Source organism: Tinamus guttatus, unplaced genomic scaffold (assembly GCF_059628265.1).
Source record: "Tinamus guttatus ecotype Peru unplaced genomic scaffold, ASM5962826v1 Tinamus_guttatus_pri_ptg000227l, whole genome shotgun sequence".
Taxonomy (NCBI): Eukaryota; Metazoa; Chordata; class Aves; order Tinamiformes; family Tinamidae; genus Tinamus; species Tinamus guttatus.
The window spans coordinates 373,319-400,088 of NW_028288761.1; the positions used below are offsets into that span (position 1 = coordinate 373,319).

General features: G+C 43.2%; 1 protein-coding gene across 1 annotated transcript in view; it reads right to left on the minus strand.

Moving 5' to 3' along the window:
* The window catches only part of DIS3L2 (DIS3 like 3'-5' exoribonuclease 2), a 186,772-nt gene that overhangs the window by 106,066 nt on the left and 53,936 nt on the right, over positions 1-26,770 (minus strand). The window contains exons 7-10 of the mRNA XM_088525501.1: positions 22,622-22,856; positions 9,601-9,707; positions 8,165-8,412; positions 775-948 (exon numbers count right to left, since the gene is read on the minus strand). Of these exons, the coding sequence (XP_088381627.1) occupies positions 775-948; positions 8,165-8,412; positions 9,601-9,707; positions 22,622-22,856 (764 nt within the window). The remainder of the gene's footprint in view (positions 1-774; positions 949-8,164; positions 8,413-9,600; positions 9,708-22,621; positions 22,857-26,770) is intronic.

The following is a 26,770-nucleotide window of genomic DNA, read 5'->3' on the forward strand; positions in this document are numbered from 1 at the left end:
CATCTTAATAACCCATTTATTGCTTTGCTTTTTGCAGCTTCTTTTATTGCTAGGCAAGGTTTTAATTGAACTACTCTTTTGCCCTGAAGTCTTGTCTAGTGAAAAGGTAATCTTTAATATAATATTTCAAGGTTTAGCAAGTCCATTTCTTTTGAGTAGACTGGCAGAGCCAGAGTGTCCATCATCCAACAGACTGTGGAGTTCCTGGAAGCTGGTGGGAGGATCACAAAACTGCAGGGACGGGTAACATGAGGTAGGTGGACACGCAAAGGTGCCAGATTGCACGGAAATAGTGGTTGCCAAATGCTAAGCTGATTGAGAGCTGTCGTGAGCTCCACACGATACCAGTTCTTCTGAATGGTGAAGAACATTGGACAGGCAAACATAGGTCAGGCTCTCTCTGTGCTTCAGTTTTAGAGCAACGATGTCCAGAATCATTTCATCTGCCAGGCATTCAAAAAATCTCTATAAAACTATCACTAAAATACGTAATACATTCCAGACAAAAACATAAAGTTTTCAGATTAGGAGCCAAACATCAAATTTTCAATTTTCAACAGTGTTGAAAGCCAATAGTCCAGAAAGCTTCTACTCCTCAAAAAAGACTTTTCCAAATAACTGAACTTTTGGTTTTGCAGGTGCTTTGGAAAGCAGTCTCTTTCCAAGCTAGCACAGGTAGCACATAGTAAGTCAGTGCCTTTTCACATTGTAATGAAAGTAAAACAAAACCCTGAACTAATTCACAAAGTGAAAGATCAGGCTTTTCTCTATTACCTTAAATCTCTTCTCTTGGCCAGCTCCTCCGATGAGATAACCCAGGGCAGGTTCTGGGGAAGACATTCCAGAACTTCAGAGGAAAAGTCAGAGAAATCCACACCATATTCTGTCAGGATCCCCTCTGTTTCCGGCTCAATCTCCCCTGCCTGACCAAGAGATTTGGCCATCTGCCTGCAGAAAGAAAGAAAGGGATGATGTTAAGTGTATAATTAGAACTATCCTGTTGTTATTGTCCCCTCCAGAGAGGCTGCTGAGTTTGTGAGCAAGCCCTCATATTCTTTCACCCATTCACTTCTCCCTTAGTTTTGGCAGAGGACTTGGCAGGAATTCAGGACATATCATGACTTGAGTCTGCTGGAGATGTAAAACACCAGCCAGACAGTACCCTGGGTGACTTCGTGCATCTCATTTTAAGATGATGTTTTTTATTAATAGCTTTTTGTAGAGGAAGGAGAGTGTTCGATTACAGAAACAAAACAGTAAATATAGCAATGTCCAATAGGAACAACAAAAGCGCAACTCCCCACACAAGCTGTTCTCACTTTATAAACGGCTGGTTCCCGAACTCTTTCATGCAGTGAACCCATGCTACCAAAAAAGAAAGAGTTGAAATTCCCCTTTGTCTCCTTACCATTACAAAAACACAACTCATCTCCACTCATCTCCACTGAGCTGTGCATGTGCAGGTCCCACCAGACCTCAGGCAGTTCTGCAGAAGGCAGCTCATGGCACTGCTCTCTATCCCAGAGAACAAGTCTCATGCAGGGAGAGGGCTGCAGAACCCTAATGGCTTTTCCCACAAGTGGCACAAACGAGCACATGGGTTGTCTTTTCAACCACTTTCTAGGCTCTTTCAGGGACCTGAATGCTCCCAGTAGTCTGTCCCTTCTCTCCTAAGGAGAAGCCTCTGGTCCATCCTCCAACTGCAGGGGAGCCAGCTACCTAGGAGCAAGTCTAGACAGGGGAAACATCGTGTCCCCACATACTGATCATCTTTGACGAAGTATCCGCCCATGTGCAGATGAGACTGCTGCTCTGTCCTGCCCGGAGGAAGTTTCCATCTGCTCCAGCGCAAACCCCAGCGAGCGTTTGTCCAGGAGTGCTGGTGTCAGGGGAGGACTCGGTCCTGCACACACAAGAAATCCCTCCCTATCTGGTTACCAGTGCGAGATGAGAACCTGTGCCCCATGGTAGCTCTCCTGGCCCCCTTTCTTATTCCTTTTTTTTTTTTTTTTTTTTTGCTTTGCTCTTGTTTTCATACAAATATACATATTTATACACACACACAGAGCTATACACGCTGCCATTAGGATGAATGGCACTTTACACAATAGAGATAACATTCCTGGCGCAAGGAAATTACAGCTGAATTTTAGGCAAATCCATCAAAATACGACGCAGAAGAGCTGGGTAATAACACAATGCAAATACAGCCACTCTAATAAGTGTTTTTCCACTGCATAAAATGCACAATCATTATATTGATCCTTCTGCTTTAATTCTAATGAGTGAGAACAGGCACTAATTACTTTCCTAAATCGGGGCCAAAATAGAGTACTTGTCATTTGGACAAGCGAGATGCTCTCAGTGCTTCAAATGTGCCATAAAGCCACAGAACAAGCCCCATCGCCGCCGCGCGAGCGAGCCCATCTCCTTTATGGGAGCGAGGCCGTCTCTCTGCGCAATGGGAAGGGCTGGGCAATAAACCTGTCACACTGGGTAATATGCTGAAAAGGATTGTGCACTTTGCAGCGCGGTAAATTGTAGAGTTCACATTGCCCGGCTTTAAAATAAAAATGAAAACAAGGATAAAAGATATTTCCCTCCATTGTTTCAATTTTATGTACAAACTGTATGGCAGAAATACGTGTACATTTGGCATCTAGGTATAATTCTCTGTTCCTGCAGCTTGGTCCCAGGCTGATTCTTATTTTCATGTAAATAAACGAGACATCAGCTTTAGCTCCCTCACTCTCAGCAGCAGCAATAAACCATAGGAATTGCCATTTTGTTCCCAAAAGTTAGTGCAGGGTTGGGAGACTCGGTGAGGACGAGTCTACGGGTCTTCAGGACCACCAGTAGCTCTCTCACAAGGACCACTCTCAAGCCTGGGGCCCTGGGCTTGAACCTTATGCCTCTCACTAAACACTAAGGAAAAGGCATCTTGACTCAATTTTCATGGCCAGAAGGATGAATAGAGAAAAAAATAGAATAAAAAGGAAGAGAAGCAACATGCTGCGCTACCAAAAATGAAAAGGCACAGCAAGGGTTGAACTTGCAGGTGCTCCTTCTCTTGGAAGGGCAGAGCAGGGAAGGGAAACACCAAGAGCGTGGCTGGGCACCTGTGCTACCAGGCATGGGCAGCACCTTTCACTGCCAGAAGGCTTTCCAGCTCGGTTTGGAAATTCATGTTTTCTTGATCCGTTTACCGAAATTAGATTATGAACCATAAGGGGTTTACCCAGAGGTTTGATATAGGACTAATGTTTTAATAGTAATTAACATTTGATTTACAGCATTCCAGGGAGCATTTCCCAAGTACCTTGAAATAAAAAAGCATGCAACGGACTTTAATTGGGGCCATGCTGCAGTCACACAGACATGATGACTTGCATCAGAGCAAAATCTGACAGGACAGCATGTGATCAAAGGTAACACATATAGGATCATAGATGGTCCCGGAGTGAGAGCCAGGCTGCAAATTGCTCATGGGCTTCTGCAGCCACTAACAGCAGCAAGAGTAACTCAGAGGTTTCTGCACAACAAGCAGCACGTGGTCCAGCAGCAGCCAGACATTTGCTCCCAGGGAGCCAGCATGTCTAGGACACCCCAGATTCTTTTTACGTTAAAATGTATTTAAAAAGTTATAATGGTTAGACAAACATTTATTTTCTATGATGCTGATAGAAGAGTATTAGAGTACCCTGCAGAGATCCCTTAATATCCTCGTACTGACATCAGACACAGCGGTAGTATCCAGGCATGGAAAGCCCTGGAAGGGAATGTGCTGCGATTAGGATTTTGGGAAGCGTGCACAGCGTAAGTGTTGTCCAAAGAGTATTTCTCCAAAGCAGTTGCAGCGGCCCTGGGAGCTGCAGCCTCACTGGGACTTGGTTTCCCATGAGTGAGTGTCCAGGGCAGAGCCACATGTGCTCCACGTTCCCCTTCCCGGGATCCCCATCACGCAGCCAGCCCCTTCCACGAGGACACGCTCAAGCCCTCTCGCCTCCCCAAGTTCACCTAAAACTGGCCATCGTGTTCAAAGATTAGGCGATAAGAACTGTCCAAAAAGACAAGGCACAATTACATAAGGCTCATTTCCTTTGGAAAACCGGACAGGCTCGCAAATGGGACTGAACAGCTTCCATGGGGATTCAACAACCTTTTTCAATCTCTCTCTCTAGAAGAGACTTGCTCACCATGACCTGACCAGGAGGGTCTTCCAGCAGCAGTGGAATATCTTCCACAGTCACAAGCCTCTACATGTGAGGGGAGGGCACAGAGCAGCAGGAGAGGGGAGAGAAAAGGAGGCCACACAGCTGCTCCCTCCACTCTGGGCCTGGAGCTGCCCAGGGTACAAGGTACCAGCAGAGTGGAGACACCAGAGTGCCAATCTTGGAAGCGCCCAAAGGCCCCACAGGAAGACAACTGCAGGGCTGAGCAGCAGCGCGAGGCTAAGCTGCATCACGGAGCAGCCCCGAGCTCCAAAGGGCTCGATGCGGCTCGGCCGCGGTGCCAAGCTGCCTCCCGCCGTGCTGCCCGTCCCGGACTCCCTGCGGAAACGGAGCCATCCCGTGCTCCATGCCTGCACGATCAGCAGCGCCAGGGACACACGGCTCTACTGAGACAGGCACGTTTGCAAGCAGGTCTTTTTCCAAAACAGCTATATTGGCTGGAGATCAAACCCTTCCTCATGCCTTACAATAAGCAGCTACCCAAGGTTATCTCATCATTTCCCCTCGAACCAAACACACTTTGATCTAAACATAGGTATGTGTGTATATGTATGCAGATATATGTACACATATGTACACACACATGTACACACACACATGTAAATGTACATGTGTTTATATATATGTCCAGAGATATAAAGAATTCAAATCACTTGGATGGCTCTGGAAAGAGCAATAAGAGAAAGATCAGAGTACAAGGCTTCATTTTATTGCAAATCCCATGGCTAAGCTTGTCACTTTGACAGACCCCAGTATCTAAGGCCCTGAGGTGGAACAGCCACACAAGCCCCATGTATCACTGTGTCTAAACAGTGACTACATTTTTACTTTTTTCCTCTTCTTCTTCTAAACAGTCTCATCCATCTTCATACTGCATGAGCAAGAAAATAATATACCCTAACCACCTCCAAAGGTCCGGAGAGATTTGGAGCAATACCCCAAAACTAAAAGGCAAGTCTCCAGAAAATGACTGTACTGTATTTATCCGAAAAAAAATGACAACATTTTCAACTATCTTGCTTTATCTGCTACCTAGACTAGATATAATTAAAGGACATTTCACTGCCACAGTAAAATCACTTCTTGTGCAGCCATGCACGGAAGGAGTGCGGCAGCAGCACAACGCACCTACAGCATCACTAGCTGGACATGGAAACATTAGTTCCTCCCTTGCTCCTTTCTACCTACCAGAACCCAACGAAAGCCACAGGTGAACAAACATACTCAGGGGTGGCAGAGTGGCCATCAGAGGGGACAGTGTCTCATTGGTGACCACCAGGTGGCAATCATGGGTCACAGAAACACACCCCTACCCCAAGGGGACTTCTAGGGACTGCTGGGTTCCTCAATGCAGGTGACCACCCCGCAGAGCAACCTGACAGTCCCCATGAAGACCAAGAGCATCCTGTGAATTGTACCAGGAAACACAGCACTGAACCTCCCAGAGAAAAGGAAAGAAAGGAAGGTGCATATCCAGTTGTGAAAGATCAGCTACAGGATGCAAACTCCCTGAAAATGTCCAAGGCATCCAGGAGAAAGGACCGCTAAGCTACTGAGGGAGTTTTCCTTGTGGTACTTCCAGACTTTAGATGGTGCTGAGTTGTAGGCTCCGTAGTCCAGATATTTGCAAACCCAAAGTGGTGTGTGGCGAAAGGGATATCATTAAATCTGTGGGCAGAGCTAAGGGGAGCACAGTCCCAGCACACAGTGTCCCTGGAGCTACAAGTGACTCATATTCCCAATTCCTCTAATGTGTGCAGCAGGGGAAAGGAGCACCAGAGCCCAAGCAGCATGGCACTGACACGAGGGGCAGCACAGACAGGAAGGAAAACTTGCTCAGCTGCCAGACTGGGGTGTGTCTGTGATACTAATGTCCCCTTCTATGAAACCAGCCTGAACGACTTCACCAAGGTGGCTGTGCAAGAAGAAATATGCAGAAAGGTCTGGTGACAGTTATCCTGGCAACCCAACCATGGCTAGAGGGTCCAATTCCTCACCAAGGCAAGAAAGTAGAGAAAAGCAAGTGTGCAGTGAACTGATCAGCTCCTCATCTTTCCTTCAGGTGGCCCACAACTAGTAACATGGCCAGCTGATAAACAAGTCCCAAAACAAACAAGATCTTTAAGGACCTGCAAGAAGTTTCATTGTGTTTCAGTGTTTAAACAAGCATGTATTTATAGCTAAAAACAATAGGTCACCAAGGTTTTATGCTCCCATCTCCACAAGGCTCTTACTGAAGGGCAGCTGAATCCCAGAGGAAACGACTACATATGAAGATAATCATTGAAGTTTTCTTTCCTGACAACACCCTTCACGTCTTGGAAACTAGTGAAGCAACCACATGGGAATATATAATGCCATCAGAAGCACAAGTTAGACAGCACTCATTAGCCAATGAAACAAGACAATAGCCAGTTCTCCTAATTCCCCCCAGTTGTACTGACAAGAGGGGATGTTCACAACAAGAAGCCAAGCGGTACAAACACCCTCCAGTCTTTCCTCTTTTGGAGTCAGAGGAAGACAAAATATCTCCGCCAGTAACAAACTTAGTCATAGGGAAGATCACAGCACAGCCAGCCCCTAGTTAAGTGGGCTCCAAGAGAGGCCACTTCAGTTCATGCACTGCAGTTTAGCTAGGAAATACTGAGTGACAGCTGCTCATGTGTTTCTCAAGAAGTACACATGGAACTTGCTATTACTGGGCACACAAAGCAGCCACAACTGATAACAAACACAAAACTCAAAATGGGGGCTTCAGTTTAATTTACTTGTAGTTTTAGAGCCGACAGAACTGTGCCAGTACACATACTTTTAAAAAGATTTTATATAAAATTTAAGTTTTACCAGGTGTTTTGAGATGACTCAGTAAAAAACTCTCTATCGGACACTGTGCATCATCCATGCTACCCCACCAGAACAGCTTTGCAAGAAGAGAAAGGTGGCTTTACTCCCAGCTCCCATTATCTCTCCAAGTACAGCACATACTCCAGATTACATCCAAATCACATCCAGATCCTCACCACCTTTACGATTTCACCACAGCACTGCCATAGCTCAGAATTATCTACTCTGTATCACTAAACAACCCAAGACTACTCAGTTTTTCCCAAGATAACTGCATAAACTTACTCATGTCCTTTATTTAGCGAGGGCTACTCTACAGGAAATAGTGAACTGCTCCAGCTGGGTACGTAGTACACTGCAGCTTTTCCCAAAAGATCCCAAATACAGGGTCTTCCCCAAGGAAAGGCAAAAACTTGCTAACTGGATGCAACCCAGCACAGCCATTTGAGTAGTCCTGTCTTAAAACTTCTTCCTTCACGGAAGCGCCTCTGATATGAACTCTGGACAACATGGAAGGCCTTATATTCCCTCCTAAGCAGCACACTGTGCAGTGCCCTTCTGTTTTAGAGAGCAACAACTTGGTTTCTAGCACTCTTCAAAGCAAATTTAAATATCACATTTTTGACTTCCTACTTCATTTCAGTAAGGGCTTAAAAAGACAAATGATTCTCACAGTGACACTCCTCTGACCAGACTGAAACACCTGCCTGCTTCATACTCTTCTTGCTCAAAGGGAGGAAAGGCCAAGAGGCTGCCCAGCTCCCTGGTGTGCCAAGCGTTCGTGTGTTCTCCCTCCAGACTAAAAGCTCACCTCAGCATAGACCCTATGCTCCTTTAGGCTGCCATGTGCACTGAAGCAAGCATCAAAAGAAGCTTTATGTAGCCATAAGATCTAACCATCAAGGAGTTATCCTTATCATCATCACTGCTACCTTACCAGCTACGAGTGATGTTAGACACCTTCTTGTCAACAGATTTCTGCTTCTACAGTATGTATCAGACCAAGTAAACCCAAGTAAAAGAAGTAAGACCAAGTAAAAGAAACCTGGCTAGAAATCTTATCTCTACTTCCAATAGCAGTCACATACCCCGTTGCAAAGTTGCTGTCTTCTTTCCAGTCTACTATGCGACAGATGAAGAGCGTATTTGAATAGTCCTCAGGTCTGGATGGAAAGTCTGAAGGGCAATCAGCCAAAGACACATAGGCCCTAGGCACTCTATGGTCCACAGGTGAGAACATGGCACACTTCTTGAAGAGTTCACTGTTCTTGTCTGCCAGAAGCTTGATGAAGCCTGTAGCTGCTCGGGAATGTTTCTTCTCCAAAATATAGACCACCTGGAAGAAGAAAGGTTTCTAGAGCTAACACCTTCAGAGAAACTTAATAGAGACACAAAGGGACTCAGCAGAATATCTGGAAAGTTCACAAAAAGTCTTTACCATGTTTTCTGTGCGTGCACACGCTATTTCTTAGTTGAGTACCTATTTACAATTTTTTTTTTTTTTGCCATCTTGCTCAGGGCTACAGAAGACCTAAGTGCCTTCCAAGTGCTAGCTCTCTACAGCAACTTTCTTGATTACAGAACAAAACCAGACAAGAAGCAGATGCTTCCAAACGCAGAGAATTAGCCACAATATACAAGCAACTCCTGTAAAATCTTTCATTTGTATCCTCAGTCTGTGATTTCAACATTCAGTGCAGAACAGGCCAGTTCAAAAACGGTGCTTTTGGCTGATCCAATGCTAACCACAGGAAAGGATGTGCTGTGCGGAATTTGGCAGTTCTCTTCTCTCTGTGCTTTCTGAAGTTAGGGGTTATTTTACCTTTGTAAAGGACGGTTTTGAAAAGAATAATAAATTACAATATCATTAAGTAATTGTTCTACAGAGGTGTTCATCCAGACTATATTTTTGTAGACTTTATAAATCACTGGATAACAGAAATATAGCTAATTTCCCAAACTTACATAGAAGAATCCTCCCAGAAGGCCTCAGGAGTGGCACCTCTGTGCAATTATGAGCACTGGAATTGCCACACTGCATGAAACCAAAGAGCACTCCAGTGCAGAACAGGGACCAGGACAAAACGCTGAAGAGGAAAGCGCGAGATGTGGGAAAAACTTGATCTGGTCTGACTCAGTGGTCTTTTTTTGATTCAATATTCAGAGACTGACTTAGAACTTGAACCAACAGCCCTAAATCTTTCCAAAGACTGCAAGAATTAATTCTAACAACTCTGGAAATCTTGATATTCTTATTAGCATTCAATCTTTCTCTGAATCTTCCTAAATAATTTTGCCCAGCAAAAAAATAAATTTAAACTCGGATAACTGATAAAAATAATAAGACACTTAAATTTTATCAGATCAAATAATAATTCTCCTTGCAACAGGGAACAAGATTCAAAGACCAACAGACAGAAGACAACAGGGAAGCCAAGGGTGGTCCCTTGGTTCAGCTTTTTGGAGCATGAATATCCTTCTGATACACATGCACACACATTCCTGTCATCCTAAATGGACTTACCTTAGCTGTCCTTTGAAGAAACTTATCTGGAAGGAGCTTGGAATCATTCACTTTGGGCGCATCATCTTGCTTTGTTTTATGCACACCACCAATCCCAGCAGCCTTCACTGTGTCAAACAGGAAAAAACACAAGTTACTGTAGTACATTTCCATCACCAGTTTACATTAGTCCTTTGTAAACTGTAATACAAGGTGCATATCCTAGTCCTAACTGAAATAAGAAAGATCGCAAGTGTTAAGAAGAGCCAGACATTAAACAACATTTATCATTTCTCCAGACTACAATCAAGAGCAGATATACAGTCGCTTATTGCGCACATCTGCTGAAAAACAACAAAAAAATCAAAATAAACCCAAACTTTACAAGTACCCCTACACCAGCCATAATAAACAAAATGGTGGAAAACACATTATATTTATTAAATACTAAGAACTGCATGAATTTCCTGGCATTTCTTAGTTGGAGTCATTAATATTATATAAATAGTCCATAACATACATACATGCATTTAATATTTAATTTCCTTAAAAAATGTTATGCAAAGTTATAAAATGTATGTTTATCTTAGAAACTAAAACCGCATCTACTAAGTTGACCCTCCTCGGCTCCAGACCAAGATTATTAAAAAGCCGTAGGAAAGTAATCCCTGTGTATGACAAACAGCCGCGCTTCCCTGACATTCCTTCACCAGATACCAAGAATATTTAACCAACTGCCAAATTCTAGTTTGCAGTTTTCAAATATTCAAGTACCTCCATTAGGAAGCATCTGTTATAGGTAGCTGGCACACCAAAGGCTTTCCAGTATTTACCAACAGCCTAAGTGATCTTTGCCACGACGTGGGACTCCGGGACCAGGCCCTCACAGGCTAAATTGCTGCTGGGAGCCCATGGTTGTCAACTGGGAGTTATTTTTAAGGATGGAGACATCCATGAGTTCTTTGCTAGAGGGCTTGTGGAAGACACCTGTGCCTTTCTCCACTGCTATGGAAGTTGTGTCCACGTCAAGCACACAGGCTAAAATTGGGTCTCAAACATTCAAAAGAAATTTGCTGTCTGAAAAACCCTGCAAGTTCTAAGGGAAGGAGATGTCACTGCTTCCCTTACAAGACGTGAGACAAAGCGACGCTGCGCTGACAAGCGCGATCCAGGAGGACGGTGGCACTCGCTCCAAAAACCCTCAAGGAGAAGAGCAGTGACACCCGGCCCCGGGCGACACCCATCTGCCCCGCTGGCAGAAGCTGCCGGTGATGTGAAGGATGAAGGGCGAGCAGGCCCCACGTGGGGAGCACCACAGCGGCCATGGGGAACATGGGCCCGAGTGCGCGCAGGAGCTAATGCAGGGCCAGGAGGGCCGCTCTTCCCCCAGCAACCAGCCCTGAGGGTTGCGGCTGCGCGCTGCCATCTTGAGGGCACCCTCACAGATGGTTGCGGTGTCTCCAATGGGCTGCCTTGCCTTCAGGCAACATTAGAGCAGCAGTCGCTTGACAATGATGGCTACAGCCCTAATGACACTCTCATGTTTTCATATGCTGCTAATTATCCCCAGGTCTGCCTTTTGATACAGAGCTCTTCAGATTTGGGCTCTCCCCACAGATGCTGCTCTTTCAGAAGAAACTGAGACACTCCATCTCATTTATCCTATCTTTAATGACTTCCCAGCAAGGCTGAGAACCACCAGCTATAGATACGCAGCAGTTTAAAAAATTTAAATCCTTAAAATTTCTTTTGTATTTCTCTGCATGAACTGGACTCAAGTTGGAATAACAAGGGTTACTAAAGGGTAAGACCACCATAGTGTTTCATGGTGACAAGCAAGTTTGAGAAAATTGCTTGGGTAACTACAACAGCTTGAAATACGGGGATACCTCAGTGGTGCACCTCATTTGTTCAGCTCCTGTAAGGTCTCTGCCAGATGGAGATTGTATCAGGAAATAAATTAGTAAGAATAAAAGCAAGGAGCTGCCTTTGTTTTCGTAAAAATTTTTGCACGCCATCAGTTAATAGTCATGAGTTTACTGCGTGCCAGCCATGGAGACAGCGAGGACAAAGAACGGGACGATCCGAAACAGAGCAGCGCTGGCAGGCGCAGTGGGCAGTGAGGATCTGGGAGCCTTCCAGAGACCATACGGTTCAGGCACACCTGACCCACGCCCGGCGTTACTGAGTTGAGCTCTTCCCACTGAACAGCACGGAGTGGTTGGAAGAGAAACCAGATCTAAATGCACATGGAAAACAAGGTTGGCATTCGCTGCTTTCAGAGCGTAGTGGAATGACAGCATCGGCTTAAGGTACAGTGGACAAGAAGGAGAAAGGGAAAAGCACCAGAAGCCTTGATCTAGGAATAGGTCCTTAGTAACAACTTCTTTCCACTTTCTAATTCCTATTTCTCCAAAAGTCTCTTGCACTTCTTTTGCTGAAGCAGTTTTCCCTGCTTAAAAAAAAAAAAAAAAAGACCCAGCAGCTGTGTCCCTGGAAGATATCACACAGCCACAGGTGAAAGCACAGCACCCCAGAGCTGCCATTAGGAGGACAGAGTATGGGTCACTGGGATGAAGAACAGGTAGGACTGGAGCATTCCTCCTCAGTCTGCCAAAGCTGAGCCCCTGGGAACTTACTACGAGTACTAGAAGACATCCAAATTCTCACTGTAGCACACAGTAGAACCTCCCCTTTTTATTTCACAGTCAAGATCACCCTCTGGGCCCTTGGCCAGCTGGAGAGGACCTTCTTCCTCAGGGGTCTCCCTCAATTTCGGTATCCTTCCCACAATGAGATGCCAGCAGATACAAGCTAGGATCCACACCTAAACTGTCAAGAGAGCAAATGAAGAAAAACTATTCCAGGCACATAGTCATTCTTGCACATGTTAATCTAGCTTTAGTGTCATTGGATACATTTACTGATGGGCAAACCTCCTGAAATAAGGGAGAGGCAAGAAAACACCTGAGGAATTCTCTACTCCTGGCTTTCCTATAGTTTGTAGCTGGCTCCTTCTGAAGTCAAAAATTTACTGGCACTGAAACTGCATCTAATGATTACAGGTCAGCATCAGCAGGGCTCTGTAATGACAAATCTCTCCATTTAAAAGAGAATTATAACCCAGACCCAAGTCCATCTGGCTCAGTTGTGAAATGACTAGTTGGAAGCCTCAGTATCAAGACAGCAATAAACTTTCACAGAGAGTCCGATACCCAACTCCCAACAAATATGGTTATGATAGACCCTCTCTTTCATTACCTGTTTTACCTTTTCCTTCCCACTGAGGCTGGAATTTTATGTATGGGTGGACAGAGAGGTATCAGGACCCTACCAGAAACTGACATTTTAGAAAATCTGAGCTGGGAGCTGTGACATCTCCCACAAGAGAATATATCCACAGAGGCAATCCTAAAGGAGAGTTAACTGGCAAGAGAAGTAGCATTTGGGGCAGAGGAGGTGGGGGAAAAAACTCTTTGGTTTATGTTCCAAACTAAAAATGAATTATTCTGACCCCTTTACTGCAGTGGTTATCCAATGACCATTCAATATTTCCACCCTAAGAAAAGATGTGTTTTTTGAAAAAGATTTACTATGTTAGCTTGGGCAATACTTCATAAGCTTATCTTACAGTGAAAACACACTTAAGCTGCTAGGATCCAGTAAAACTATATTATAACTTTAGCGTTTTCTTTCAGCGATTATCCAACAAACCAAAATTTTAAAAGTTTTACTTAAAAAAAATAGGCACTAAATAAGAAAGTCTCTCAAATTAGTTATTACCAACAAAGCAGATTCAGGGCATTGTGGAATTTGCCTCTTTCTTTAAGGGATCAGTTTAGGCAGCTCTAATGTACAGTTAGATTTGCCTGACAGCCATTCCTAGATCAAACTCTTTCTTTTAAGCCCCCAAAATCTCCTCTTACAATTAGATTACCATGACATTAAAGGGTGGCCAAACTGGACCAAAAGTCATCGGACTAGAATTCTGATTAATTGTGACAGATCCAAAATTATTTTCACTAGGTCTGCATTGGTCACTGGAAATTCATAATTCTGTTCAAAAAGAATACAATTAAAGATGCAATATCCACTTGCAGGAGAAAATATATCACAGCTAAAGATCTCAAAAACACCCAACTGGAAGAAAAAACTCCCACTCTGAACAGAAAGTTAAAAAAGAGTTCAAGGTTTGCTGCTTCAGCTAAAAAACCTTTAAGGTAGTTGTTTTAATTCACATTGATACATCTAAGAATCGCATCAGAGGACACAGCTGATATGAAGCTTTTTAAAAAAACAAGTACTACACTTTTTCTTAAGGCACAGATTCCAGAACATCTGTAAACCTTTTAAAAGCAAAGCTTGCTTTGCAAAAGAAGCAACACCACTTAGGTTTTCTGATGTCTGTTTCCTTACAGTTTTCATCACACTGTGTTTTAGTACCAGACATATAAACAAAGTGATGTAAACACATTCATTATAAATTTCCTCTCAAGGATAGTATACCACACTCAAAATATTAATTTTTGGAAATTTGGGCTATATGAAGACAAGAGACACATGGAAATGAAAATTCACTTAAACCAAAGAAACAGTATGAACATACTTGCACAGATTTGTCCTAAATTACACCATACTGCTGCAATCTTCCTTTCAAGGGATAATAAGAATAAAAAGTGTTGCAGTTTAGAAGTAAATACAACAATCTGTCACCAGTATTTATTGGCACAAAATAGCCTTTTTCTTTAACACACAGAATTGCTGGTGTTAGGCAATGGCTCACATTCCTACCTGGTCCTGCTTTCCAAAAAAAAAAAAAAAAAGAGGGGGATCTGATAATCAAAACAAGCCTGTATTTTAATAACGAGAAATTCTCCTGCATGGAATCTACAAAACACAGGTAAAAAGTGAACTCATTCAGTATATTCCCCCTCCCCAGCTACCCACTGCCACACTACCGACAGCAACTCCACGTCTTGAGGACTGCTTCCCCTCCGCAAATTTCGCCGATTTTTAAAATCTGTGTGTGAGATGCACTTGGCTGTCCAACACAGTCACAGAAGCCACATTTCTGTGGGGAACCAGGCTGGAAAGCCACCACGTACAGCAGGTGACAGCAGGCCCTCTGCAAGCCTCCCCCTCGCTAGCCGAGGCTACAAGGGTGCTCACCACATCAGCAGCTGGGCAGGAACAGCACACGCAATGGCAACCGACCTGGAATTGTGTGTGCTTAAAGAGGAGAAATAACTTGGATGTCTTCTTCAACTATTCATTTAAAGACTCACCCTGCCACAGCTGTTCATGTCTGAACACCTGAGTTTACACATCTGCACGCCCAAAGGTGCTCCAAACACAAGAAGCAGGAGATTCCTATGATTAGCAAGATTCCTAAAGATGCACAAATAGGTGGAAATCCTCAGAGAGGAAAAGGAAGGGCAGGGTAATAGATCTACATAGCAAAAAATACATGTGCAATAAGAGAACAAAAGCAATATGAACAGGTGAGTACAACTGGCTTCCTTACACACACAAACACACACACATAACTCAGACAAGCATATCATTATTTACTTATGTTTAGCTACCTCCATTTGGCATTATGGACGACATGGCAGAACGAGACACAAGTGTCACTTCTCCTTACACTCCTCCAAGTCTGATTCACTACAAAGAATCCAGATCATTTGGGGAACCTGACATCTAGCCCAAAGGATCAAGCAGTATCTGTCTCTTTAGTCACATCCCCCAATTACAACGAGCACAGCACTGGTATTCAGGCCTCCTGATACTCTAATGTCCATGAGAAGCTGCCAGTCAATTTGGTGGTGGGAAGCTCTGCTGCAACAGAATTAAATCTAGAAAATCAGGTAGTGTTGCAGCCTCTGTAAGCACAGTTTTATTAAATTAAGGATGAGTAAAATTAAAACATTACAAAAACATTTCCATTGAATATTTTGTCTGTTAAAATGTTCTTCCTTCCTGTATGTGCATTTGTTCCTGAAGTGTTTGTGTCCAAATTTACCATTTGGAAAATGTTCGTTGAATGAATCTTGATCTGATTCATCCTGGAAATCTTACTGCTAACAATGATCCTACTCTAATATGTTTATCTTTACACCCACCATTCATTCTCATTATCATGCCCTTTCACTTACATGACCTAAACTTGTAACTCAAGGGAGAAACACAGGTGAATTCAGGGACATGTGGCCATGTGCTGAACTTGGCCTATTACCTAAATGCATGATTTTTTTCCCCTTTACCTTGCTTGAAAAGTCATTTGGGGGTTAAGATAACTTCCTAGGAAAGCAGCACACAAGCTGTTACAACATTTACTTCCATTGCAGGAGTCAGCCACACAGCAAGAGAATGACTGAGGCTTCCTCAGCCTGTAGCATTTACTCAATGTTACAGTACAGTCCTATTTCTTCAACATCAGAAGAACACTTTTCTTCAGTTGTTGTTCAGTTGTGCTGTTTATCTTTTAAGAACTCTATGCTCTTTTTAAGATAATTTATAGTAACCATCAAAAGAGCTAACACCAGAGATTTGCAAGCATGAACTTAGGATAAACTAATGTGGAGCTGTCTCGAGCAGCTGAAACAGCTCCAGCTTCACTGCTGGTTTTCCAAGCTTCAGCAGAGTGAAACTGATCTGATTTTTGACAGTTCCACCTCAAGGATTTCTATTAAAAGCCATGTAACTGAGAAGATTTCCTGGTGAGCTTTCACTCTGCTGTGGCCTAGAAACGTTAAGAGTTATGCAGTGGAGACAATCCATCTCCAGAAAGCTGGAGGCTAGGAAAAAAGAGAGAAGACTCCTTAACAGCACTCGGTGCATCAGAGTCTCTGAAGAGGAGGGAGAAGAACATTTATTCCTTCTAGCAGCCAGTGAGGCTGGTGGGCTCTGAGTTCGTCACAGATTTCATGGCAGCCAGGCAAAAAGAGGAACAAAAGCAGAGTGGAGGGACATTGCACAGACACAGACTCTCACTATCATCTTCCTTTCCCTACCTTTTAGCAAAGACACTAACACACGAGACACTAACTGCTGAACTGGTGTAAAGAGAAGCATCCAAAGGCACAATGAATAAATAAAAAGGCATCTGCTCAAACTTAGAGAGTGAGGGAGAGCACAAAATAGAGCATGGATGCATGAGCAGAAAATATGGAGAATTATATTCTAGATTATAAAGACACTTCTCCCCCTTGCTGGAGGATCCCAGGAGCACGGACGCCCTTCCTCGTTATTCCACGGCCCTGCTGCGGAAGGGCGACGCGGCGCAGACTGCCCTTCACCGCCGAGTCAGGCGGCCCCGCGGCCGTTCAGTAGCAACCTCAAGCCAACAGCAATTTGGTCACCAGGCAATCTTAATTTATAACTTCTGACTTTCTAAAGCTTCTAGAGACTGTGACAGTCGCATTTGACTTTAAAAGAGCCTGACCAGAGTCCACCTGGCCACTGCTAAGCAGGTAGGCAGAGAGGACCAAGTCCAACAGCAGCTCCAACTCAAATTGTGTTGACTTTACCTAGTTACTATTAGTTATTCGATCTGTTCTTTCCTCATACAATTGGCTGAGTTTGATCTCAGTTTACTCTGCTTGCAAACAAGCTATTTCTATTCAGACTTTGTTACTTTGAGGCAGGGAGCAAGCCTGGGACGTTTACACAGCCTGTCTTGCAGAAGCGTGGGTGCAAGCAAGTGGAAATCCTGAACAAACACCACTATCTGACTGCGGCCAGGGCAGCCGCTCCACCAACGTGATTACTTCTGTGAGCCGCCCCGTGGGAAGCAGGATATTCTGTGCATCTGATAAAGTAAGATCACTCATGAAAAGAGCTGAAAAAAGCAGAGCAAACTAGTTTGACAAGGAGAGCTTTTGGCACAGTGACACAATTTTACAAACTTTTATTGAGTATCCTTTAGCAAAGAAAGACTAAGGCACTTTTATGAGTGCAGCTGCCATTCTCAAGAGTACAAGTAGCTACTACTGTTTGATTGCTGATGTTTCTTTAACAGAATAATCTGATTCCAATATTTAACAAGAGGCAGCTCACATTTGCATGAAACTCACATGACAGTCTAGGGAGGGATATAGTATCATAAAATATTCTGTACAGAACATCTTGCACTATTCCTAAGTTGGATGGATAGAGAGAAGTTTCTATTCTTTATTATATATTGAAATATAGCATAATAAACACCCTTCTATAGCAGTGACAAGTTGCTGACATCACTTGATAAGATAAAGCAAGGCTACCTCTGTTCCAATAGTGAACATGAATGAGGAGTGAGGAAAGAAATCAAACGTCTGGCAAAGGTTATATCCAGGGGTAGATGACTGTTCTGGAAAGCAGTGACACAGAGTAAGTCAAACTAAGGCACAAAGGACTTGCAAGCAAAAAAAAAAAAAGAAAAAAAAAAAGAAATACCAAGGATTTGGAAGTAATCTTTATGACTAATGCTGGGATAGTCTGCTTGGTTCTCTGCCTGCGCATTTTGAGAGGACATCGAAACTCTAGAGTGGCTTCCAAGGACACAAACAAGGGTGCTAAGAAACATTCTTCAGATCTGACATTCAGAAGGCTCATTCCTTCTTTGTTAGGAGAAAACAGAGAGAAGGTTTGGTCAGCAAAGATGAGAAATTCACACCTAGGAAATAACAGGTGAAAATCAAGAGGAAAGGGACTGCCAACTATGCTAAGACCAATCTGCATCCAATAACTAGAACTTAACATTAAGCAAGAAAATACTGTTCCTCTGTGTGAAACTACTTGCTGGAGAAAAGGGCTCATCAATTCCTAGATCAGACACTTTTCTGAAGATAATCTTCAGCCCAACTTAGCAAGAAGAGATGAGAAAAGCGAAGCAAACTAGATCAACAAGGACAGTGGCAGAGACATCAATTACAAGCTTTCGTTGAAACATCTTTGAGCAGAGCAAGACTAAGTCACTTTTACGAGCATGAGAACTTTCATAAACTACATCAGGCTGACCTGCTGAAAAGCAGCTCTGCAAAGAAGGACCGTGGAGGCCTGGTGCACTGCAGCCCGACCATGAGCCAGCAGCAGGCCCTTGTGGCCAAGGCCAAAGGCAAAGGCCAAGGCTGCAAAAGGGAGAGCTCTGCCAGCCTCTGCTCAGCCTTGGTGAGGCCACATTTGGAGTAGTGACCAGTTCTGGGCTTCCCAGTATGAGAGAGATGGAACTGCTGCAGAGAGTCCAGTGTGGGGCTACAAAGATAACTAAGGGACTGGAGCATCTCTCTTATGAGGAAACACCAAGAGAGCTGGACCTGTTGAGCCTGGATAAAAGGCTGAGGGGGGATCTTAATTGAGTGTATAGATATCTGAAGGGAAGGTGTCAAGATAATGGGGCCAGCCTATCTTCAGTAGCACCCAGCAACAGGCACACACTGAAACACAGGAAATTTTATCTGAATATGGGGAAAAGTTTACTGTGTGGGTGACAGAGCTCCAAAGCAGGCTGCCTACAGAGGCTGTGGAGTCCCCTTCTCTCAAGATATCCAAAGCCCACCTGGATGCCATCCCGTGCAATGTGCTCTTGGTGATCCTTCTTGAGCACAGGAGGTTGGACTAGATCTCCAGAAGTCCCTTCCAATCTCGACTGTTCTGTGATTTTGTGAGTGTACTGGTCTCTCCACAGTTTTGTGGACTTCACTCAGATTTATTCCATCTCTACGAGGTTGTAGGAAGAAAATAGACAGGAAGCAGAGACCTCAGCATTGAGAAGTGAGACATCTGGGTCTCAGCCCGTAGCACCAAGCCCAAGAATGCCTAGCAGTTTGCTTGAAGTTCCAAAGCAGCATAAGAAGCCCAAGATCTATTGACTTCAGAGAAATTCTGCCTACCTGGACCATAATAATCAGTGTATACGAAGTTTCATGCTTAAGAACTTCTCAAAGCAACAGCCAACCTGGTATCCTTTGCGCCAGGATGAAACCAGGCACAGAGAGAGGAGCTGGTGCTCTGAAGAGGAACAGAGCTGCCACGAGGAAGGTGATGCAGGCCTGGGCAGAAAAGATATCAAAACAGCCTGCATTTCCAGAGTGACCCCGAGCGCTCCCAGCCTAATGACACATCTACTTTTATTGGTCATGGTTCATTCTGACCACCAACAGCAGAACAAATGAGACAAAGATGTTACGTAATTGCACTCCTCCAACAGAAAGGACAAAAGCCATCTTACAACTGAGACACACCAATGTGCAGAAGGTGTATCCAGACACAAAGATGTGAACTTCATCTAGTAAGGCCTAGAGCCAACTGGCTCTGTTTTCCCTCTTAGTTTTCCCTCTGTTTTCCCAGAGTGAACAAGATTTTTATTTTTTTCTATTTTATTATCAATACCTATTATATTTTTTCACTCACAGAAATCTGTGGTGGTTTTGGTAGTTTTAGATTTTGTTTTACATATACATGCACGTAGGTCAAGAGAGAGCATGCATGGCTGAGAGCAGGTGGGGGAGAGAAACAAGGGATTGTCTCTTGATTTTATTAAATAAGAATTCCTTGACTGCATCTTCATTCAGCTCAAAGCCTGACTTAATTATGTTGAGTTACAAATGTTAATTGGAGAACTGAACTGACCACAGATTATTTCTCTGTGCAATGGGTTCTACAAAGCTAGACTCTCAGAGGAAGCAAATACAACACTGATCTCGGCGGCACCAGGAATTTGCACCTGGGATTTCATTTCCTCTTTTCATTTAATTTCCATTTCACTTCTATTCTGCTGCAGTAGTTGCTTCCAGCAGAAGGAAGGTAGGATAAAAGAAGCCTCATGAGCAGCTTAGCTTTAAGGAGAAATACAACAGGCATCATCAGCCGGGAAGCATCCTCAGAAGGCGTCAACCTTACACGGGGAAGGGCACCTACAACCACAGTCCAACCCTGCAGATCGCTCTGCCCTCACGTGCTGATACAACAGACCAGTGCCCGGCCTTAGGTAGTCCAGCAGTTATAATCCTTTGAGGCTAAATTCTGGCTTTGAGTGTATATTTAGTCCTTTTAAAAAGCATTGGAGCCACACCTGGCTGTCTTGAGGGTAGAATTTGGCAGGATTTTTTTTTTCATGACAGTTATCAGTGATGCTAGAATAGCTATAGCTGTTTTCCAGGCAAGACTTAAAATCTGGGTAAGTGATGATATGAGAAATTGCATGAAAGACAGGAAACAAGCCAAAGCAATCATCAGCTGCTCAAAAACACCTTCAGAAAAAGCAGCATCATAAACTTTGTAAGTATAAAAAAAGAGGGCACTAAAAAGCAGCGCAAGAAGAAACTAGAGAAAAATTTGTATGGGTGATATAGCCAAAGAAGCTGAAACAGCTATTAAAAGAGGTGATAGCAAAATACAAACTCAGCAAAACTTTAACTGGCACATCCACACCAACCAGAAGGCCTGTTAAGGATGAGCAAAGAGAAGATTTAGAAGAAAACAGCTGGCTTAGGCAGTTCTAATGGAGAGGTAGTTTGGATTTCAAATGTGTAGATAAGATGATCTAATGTCTTCCCTACAAATATTCTCCAAAGATAGAACTAAATGGCAAAATAGACTCAAGTGGCATAGATTTTAAGAGACAACTTGAGAAACTTCAGCACAGCTTATGCCAGAACATCTTGAGGGATTATAAAGCAGCAAGAAAAGTAACTCCAACAAAGCATAAGTTCTTCCCAAAACAATCAGAGGTAAAATAAAACATTTGCTCAGTCTGCATTTATTTGAGATACTGGCAAACTAGAATGCATTCTCTGACCCTTGATTCGGAATTGCTTCTAGAAGCAAAATGGGAGATGCAGACTGAGAGTCTAGAGCACATCAGGAGATTTTGAACTGTGGAATCGAAGTGGCAGCTCAGCAGTACACAACTAGAATCAACTGGCCAACACTGCAAAATGGATGGGGTTAATAAATACTTGTGTAAAACACCAGCTGACAATCCCAGCAACTCCCAACTCGAGCTTTATGCTAGAAGGTAAAGGAGCAAGGTGGAAGTTGATTCACACACCCTGGCAGTAACTCAGAAAAGGAAACAGCATCATCAGCTGGTGAGGTGGCAGCTCCATTCATCAGCTGAAACCAGTGTTTTGTAACACACAGTACAACACTCCTACTCAAATGTTATTTCCATTTCTCTTACCAGATGGGTGTGAAAATGGAAATGTACCAACAGCATGGGCAGAGGTCTGCCCGAAGGAGAGCTTGACAACAAACAGCAAGATCTGTCAGACATCAACAAGTGCTTGAGACCCAAGTCTCCAACCATCATCTTTGCTGGATAACAGCAATGTGCATTAAGAATGGACCAGAAGGTCTCTGCTGCTGGATTTCTCCCCAGCAACTGAAGGCAAGTATCAGCCCAACTGTCAGAATCTTTTCACCACAATCCTTCAGGAGGAGGAGATCTTAAGGGATTTAGTACCACAAAGGACACGCAAAAAAGGCAACACAGCATAGTTTGGAAAAGGGGAGCCTATTTTATCTTGCCCTAAGCAACATTTGATGGTTTGAATGGAATTCAGGTTCACAATAAAATAAGTTTGCCTTCAAAACAGATCGCATAATTGGCTTTAGGTTTTAGTGCAATTTTCTTTTTAAATGGACCAAATCTTTAAGTCAATTGTTTGAAAACAGCAACAAACCTAATTGCCCCCAAGGAAATATATTCTTATCCCCAAACTAAGATGCACAGATTGGCCAGCCAAACTGTGATGAAGGAAACTGCTACAGCAGCATCTTGAACAAAACAGCAACTAGCCATCCCCAGACAGCCCCGAGAACTGCACAGCCAGAGGTGTGACTTCTGCTTCACAGATTTACTTTCCTCAATCAAAGCTGCATAAAACCCAGTCCTTAACATCCATTCAAAACCATGAAGGCAGTTTAGCAGAAAGGGATAGAAATGCTAAGGCATTAAGGTTTTACGCCTGTACTTTATATCTTGGAGCAAAGCAAGGCAACAAAGTAATACGTCAACAGTTTGCTCAAATAAAGGTTGAAATCAGCTATCTGATCTACTCACCCTTTTCACCAGTATCCAGGGAAAGTTTCTTAATGTCTTCAGCCAGCAGATCCTGCAAATGGTCTTGTCCATGCTCAGCATCATTATCATCAAACTGAGCTTCTGTAATGACATCCGGACTTTGAGCATCGCCTTTCACAGTCTCTCGAGGAAGGCAAGTCCCCAGCATATCCTCAGGGACATCTGATTCATGTGTGGCTTCTGTTTCTTTGTCACTACCATCTGGCTTTATTACCTGAAGGAACAAGGGATTAAAAAAAAAAAAAAAAGAAAGAAAAAAAAAATAGGCAAGCTAAATCACTGGACTGAAGAAAGAAAACATTATCTTTCCTTTCTCATCTGCATCCCCGAGGAGCTGAGAGTGAGTTATGGGTGGCTGGTGGCAAACTGCAATTGCCATGTAATTAGCCACAGATATTGCACAATCAAAAGAGGTACCTCAGTAAGAAAAAGATGGGAACGGCACGGCTTTTGTAATACCTCAACTGTGACAATAATGTATCCAAAGCGTATCTAGAGCGTAACCAGACAGTTCCTGCCAAGCCTCTAATCGGCCTTCCAGAAGTTGGGAGTAAACAGAGACAAGGAGGAGGACACACTACAATTTAATGAGTTGCTTAGGCCATTGTTAAGCAAGATAAACTAATCAACCTGAGATGTCCCCAAGCTCGAGCAGTTCCAGTGAATGCCAGGACCATGTCGAGGTTTATCTTGGGGAGACCTCCCCAACACATGGTTAGTCTGAAATTATATATATTTAAATATATGTATGTGAGTGTGTCTGTCTCTCTCTATATATACACACACATATATATGCACACACACCAGAGAACATTCTGTCCTGCAACCTGAGGAGGAAACGCATGGAGGAAGCTTGGTAAAGCACCAACTTTTACATTTCTTTTAGGCTCCTATCTTTTTGTTAAAGGCATTGAATTATTGCTGTTGCCTATACAAATGGGCCAATTAAATCCTCCAGAGGAATGAACTCAGAGCACATACTAGTTAACCATTAGCTAACTGATAATCCACACAAGGAACTGACCATGGCTGTAGATTTGTAGCTGCTTTTCCACTGATGTGGAACAGCAGCAAAAGGAAAAAAAAATGTGCAAAATAAAACACGTCAAGAAAAGCCACGAAGAAGCCTCTTCCGAATAAGTAAGGCAGCCAACAGACCCGGTTGACATCCTTCACTGCACATGACCGAGGGCAGGAAATTCCGTCATCTCGGGTTATAAAGATTAAGGTAGTTCACACCTTGCATAAATATGTCTTTACTAGCATCCTTCGTGCAACCAACAGCTAGTTGCAGGCACTCATCTGTCCCTTGAACCTAGAGACAGGTCTTTGTTTCAAAAGCTTCCAGTCCACTCCAGCTGCAGTAATTCAGTGTGAAATTCAGATCAGCACAGAATAAGAAACTCCCAGGAGACATTTCTCCAGAGTTCCCAGGATCACTCACCCAGAACATGACAGCAGCAACTCACATTGCCAGAAATGTGAGTAAAGGGTCCGTTAAAAATATAAGGAGAAAGCTTTCTAGTAACAATTTATATAATAGATTCAGTCATTAGCAATAAGCAGAAATAGCCTCAATAGGTCATAGTTGAAGACAACTATATCAAGTGAGAAAAATGCCCCCCAAAACTTCACAAATTCTAATCTAGCAGCTGAAAAACAGATAGATCAAATCAAAGCTGGACAGGCAAGACTTTCACAACTTTAAATACACAGAGCTGCAGTCATGATTTCAAGCAGTACCAATTTATTTTTGAGCTTTTCACAATACGTAACAGAAATAAAATCAATTTTAAAATGGGGTTGAATTCAAGTCTCTTAAAAAAGCTCTAAAATGACATTATTCTGAACTCCTGTTACCTTCTGTGACTCTGCTTTCCATCTTTATTTTCATTTTTTAAACATGTATATAATTTGTTACCATAGCAGATTTTGAATCAAACATTAAATCCTGAAAAAAAGGGGGAAGTTTGGCAGAAGGTGGTAAAATGGCCGATTATTAAACCTGGCTGCACTCGGTACATAAAATACTCACACACAATGGTCTGGGCAAGAACAGTCTATTAGATTAGAGAGCTGACAAGGCTCCACACACTACTGACTCTGCCAGTGTGCCTATCCAAAAAGAAAACTAGCGTCAACAGTAATGTTTGGACCTTACCATGGTCAGATGTAGATGTATTCAGCTCTTAAATTTCAATTGCACCAGATGTGTGCAAGTGTGCAACTGCAGCAGGAGTTCATTTTCCTCAACCCTTCAGGCTCTGCCTGAATTTCTTTCTTTCCAAGCCGTTCTTTAGGCAGTAAAAGATGTGTTCCGGGTGCTAAATTACAGACCTTTCTATATGCAATACACAACAAAGATATTTGAATGATAGAGCTTTTCTAACGCTTGGTTGAAGAGTGCTTGGAGAGTTTATGTTACATTAAATAAGACGGCAGAGGGAGGTTTCCTTTTAAACAGCATACACTAACATTACCATGCTTGCCCCGAGCTAGAGGACAGACACTGCTGTCACTAGGTAGCATAATACTCCCCCTGCAGCTACCTAAGCCCCTAGTCACACATTTCCTCATGGATTTGCAAATGGATTTTTAAGTAAACTTTTCCATAGTCCGCAAAACCATGATCTCCATACAGCGTAGAGCAAGAGTGTCCAGATGCTGTCAAGCATGGATTCGTAGGATTTTGTTTTCCTTTGAGGGCCAAGAGAGATCATTTAGGCTGACCTCATACATAACGGAGCAGGGAATTTCACCCAAAAATTCTTAGATCACACCAAAAATTCACAGAAGCTGCACATCACAAGATTGGAAAGCTGCATAAGATTTTGCAAAATCAGACACTCGATGGATATAATTATTCCATTTAATGTGATCAAAGAGTCGTCAGCCAAAGAGTGCATTACGCAGATGCTAAAAAGCAGGATCATTCTGTATTTGAGCAGCAGCACATTTGAACGGTACAGATTAAGTTTCTTAAGAGTAGCATTTCCAAAAACCAGAAATTTATGATATTGTACTCTTATTTCCTATTATACTACTGAAGCTCCTACATGCAACAATGCATACAGCTAGAGCACATCAGTACTTAGCAGGGATGCAGAATGAAATCAATACACAAATGACTAAGTTTGTGCAGTACAGATTTAGCTCTTTTCCTCTGCATGGACCCAAAAGAAGGGAATCTCCCCCTGTTGCATATTCATGAAATGAACAATCCTATAACCATGCTCACATTCCAGGATATAAAGTTAAGTCTCTCAAAGAACCCAAACTTTCTGACTTGTGAAGTCAAATGTCAGCCTTATGTTTGCATTATTTTTGCATGCTCTATATTAAAAAAAGGTCAAGAGACAATTGCTTATTTGAATGTTTGCTCCTCGAGATAATGGCTGAATAGATTTTCCTCCAACTTTCAACATCCGTCGCTGAACAAGCATCAAGTTTCTGCCCTACAGTGATCAGTTTCTCAAGTCATAGCTGACTGAGCACCAGATCTTTGCTTGAAAGCCCCATTTCAACCATAAACATAATAAAAACAGCTAGTGGGCAATTGCATCCTGGCATGAACACGTGTACGATCTGGACAGCGTGATGATGACCTCGCTGTATCCAGCCCAGTCTAGAAGTGACCATCAAATGAACAACTGATCTTACTCATGAGGCAACTGATCCAGTCGAACACAGACCCAAAACCTCTGCATGTGAGGGCAGTAGGGGCTACCTGCTGAGTGCAGTAGAAACTGCTTTCCTGGTCAGGAGAAATCCTGCAGTGCTCCATTAGCTCCAGGCATTCCACAGCATCCCATCCACACACGGACACAGCTCCATCCTTATTCCCACCACATTTACGGCCTTTCTACTGCTGCCTCCTCAATGGCAATAGTTACCAACTCATACAGTGCGTCTGGAATATCAGACTACTGGACAAAACCAGTGAAGTTCAGCTGTCTTTGGGCTATTTACCCCAGACATTTTCCAAAAGAGACACCAATCCCACACGGAGAACTCCACTAGGGCTGCTTTTCCTTATTGCTCAGCTCTGGTTGTTAAAGCAATGTATGGATCTGAGATGTGAGGCACCTGCGGATCCCCACAGATCTGAGGAGGAAGCGTGGCTGAGCA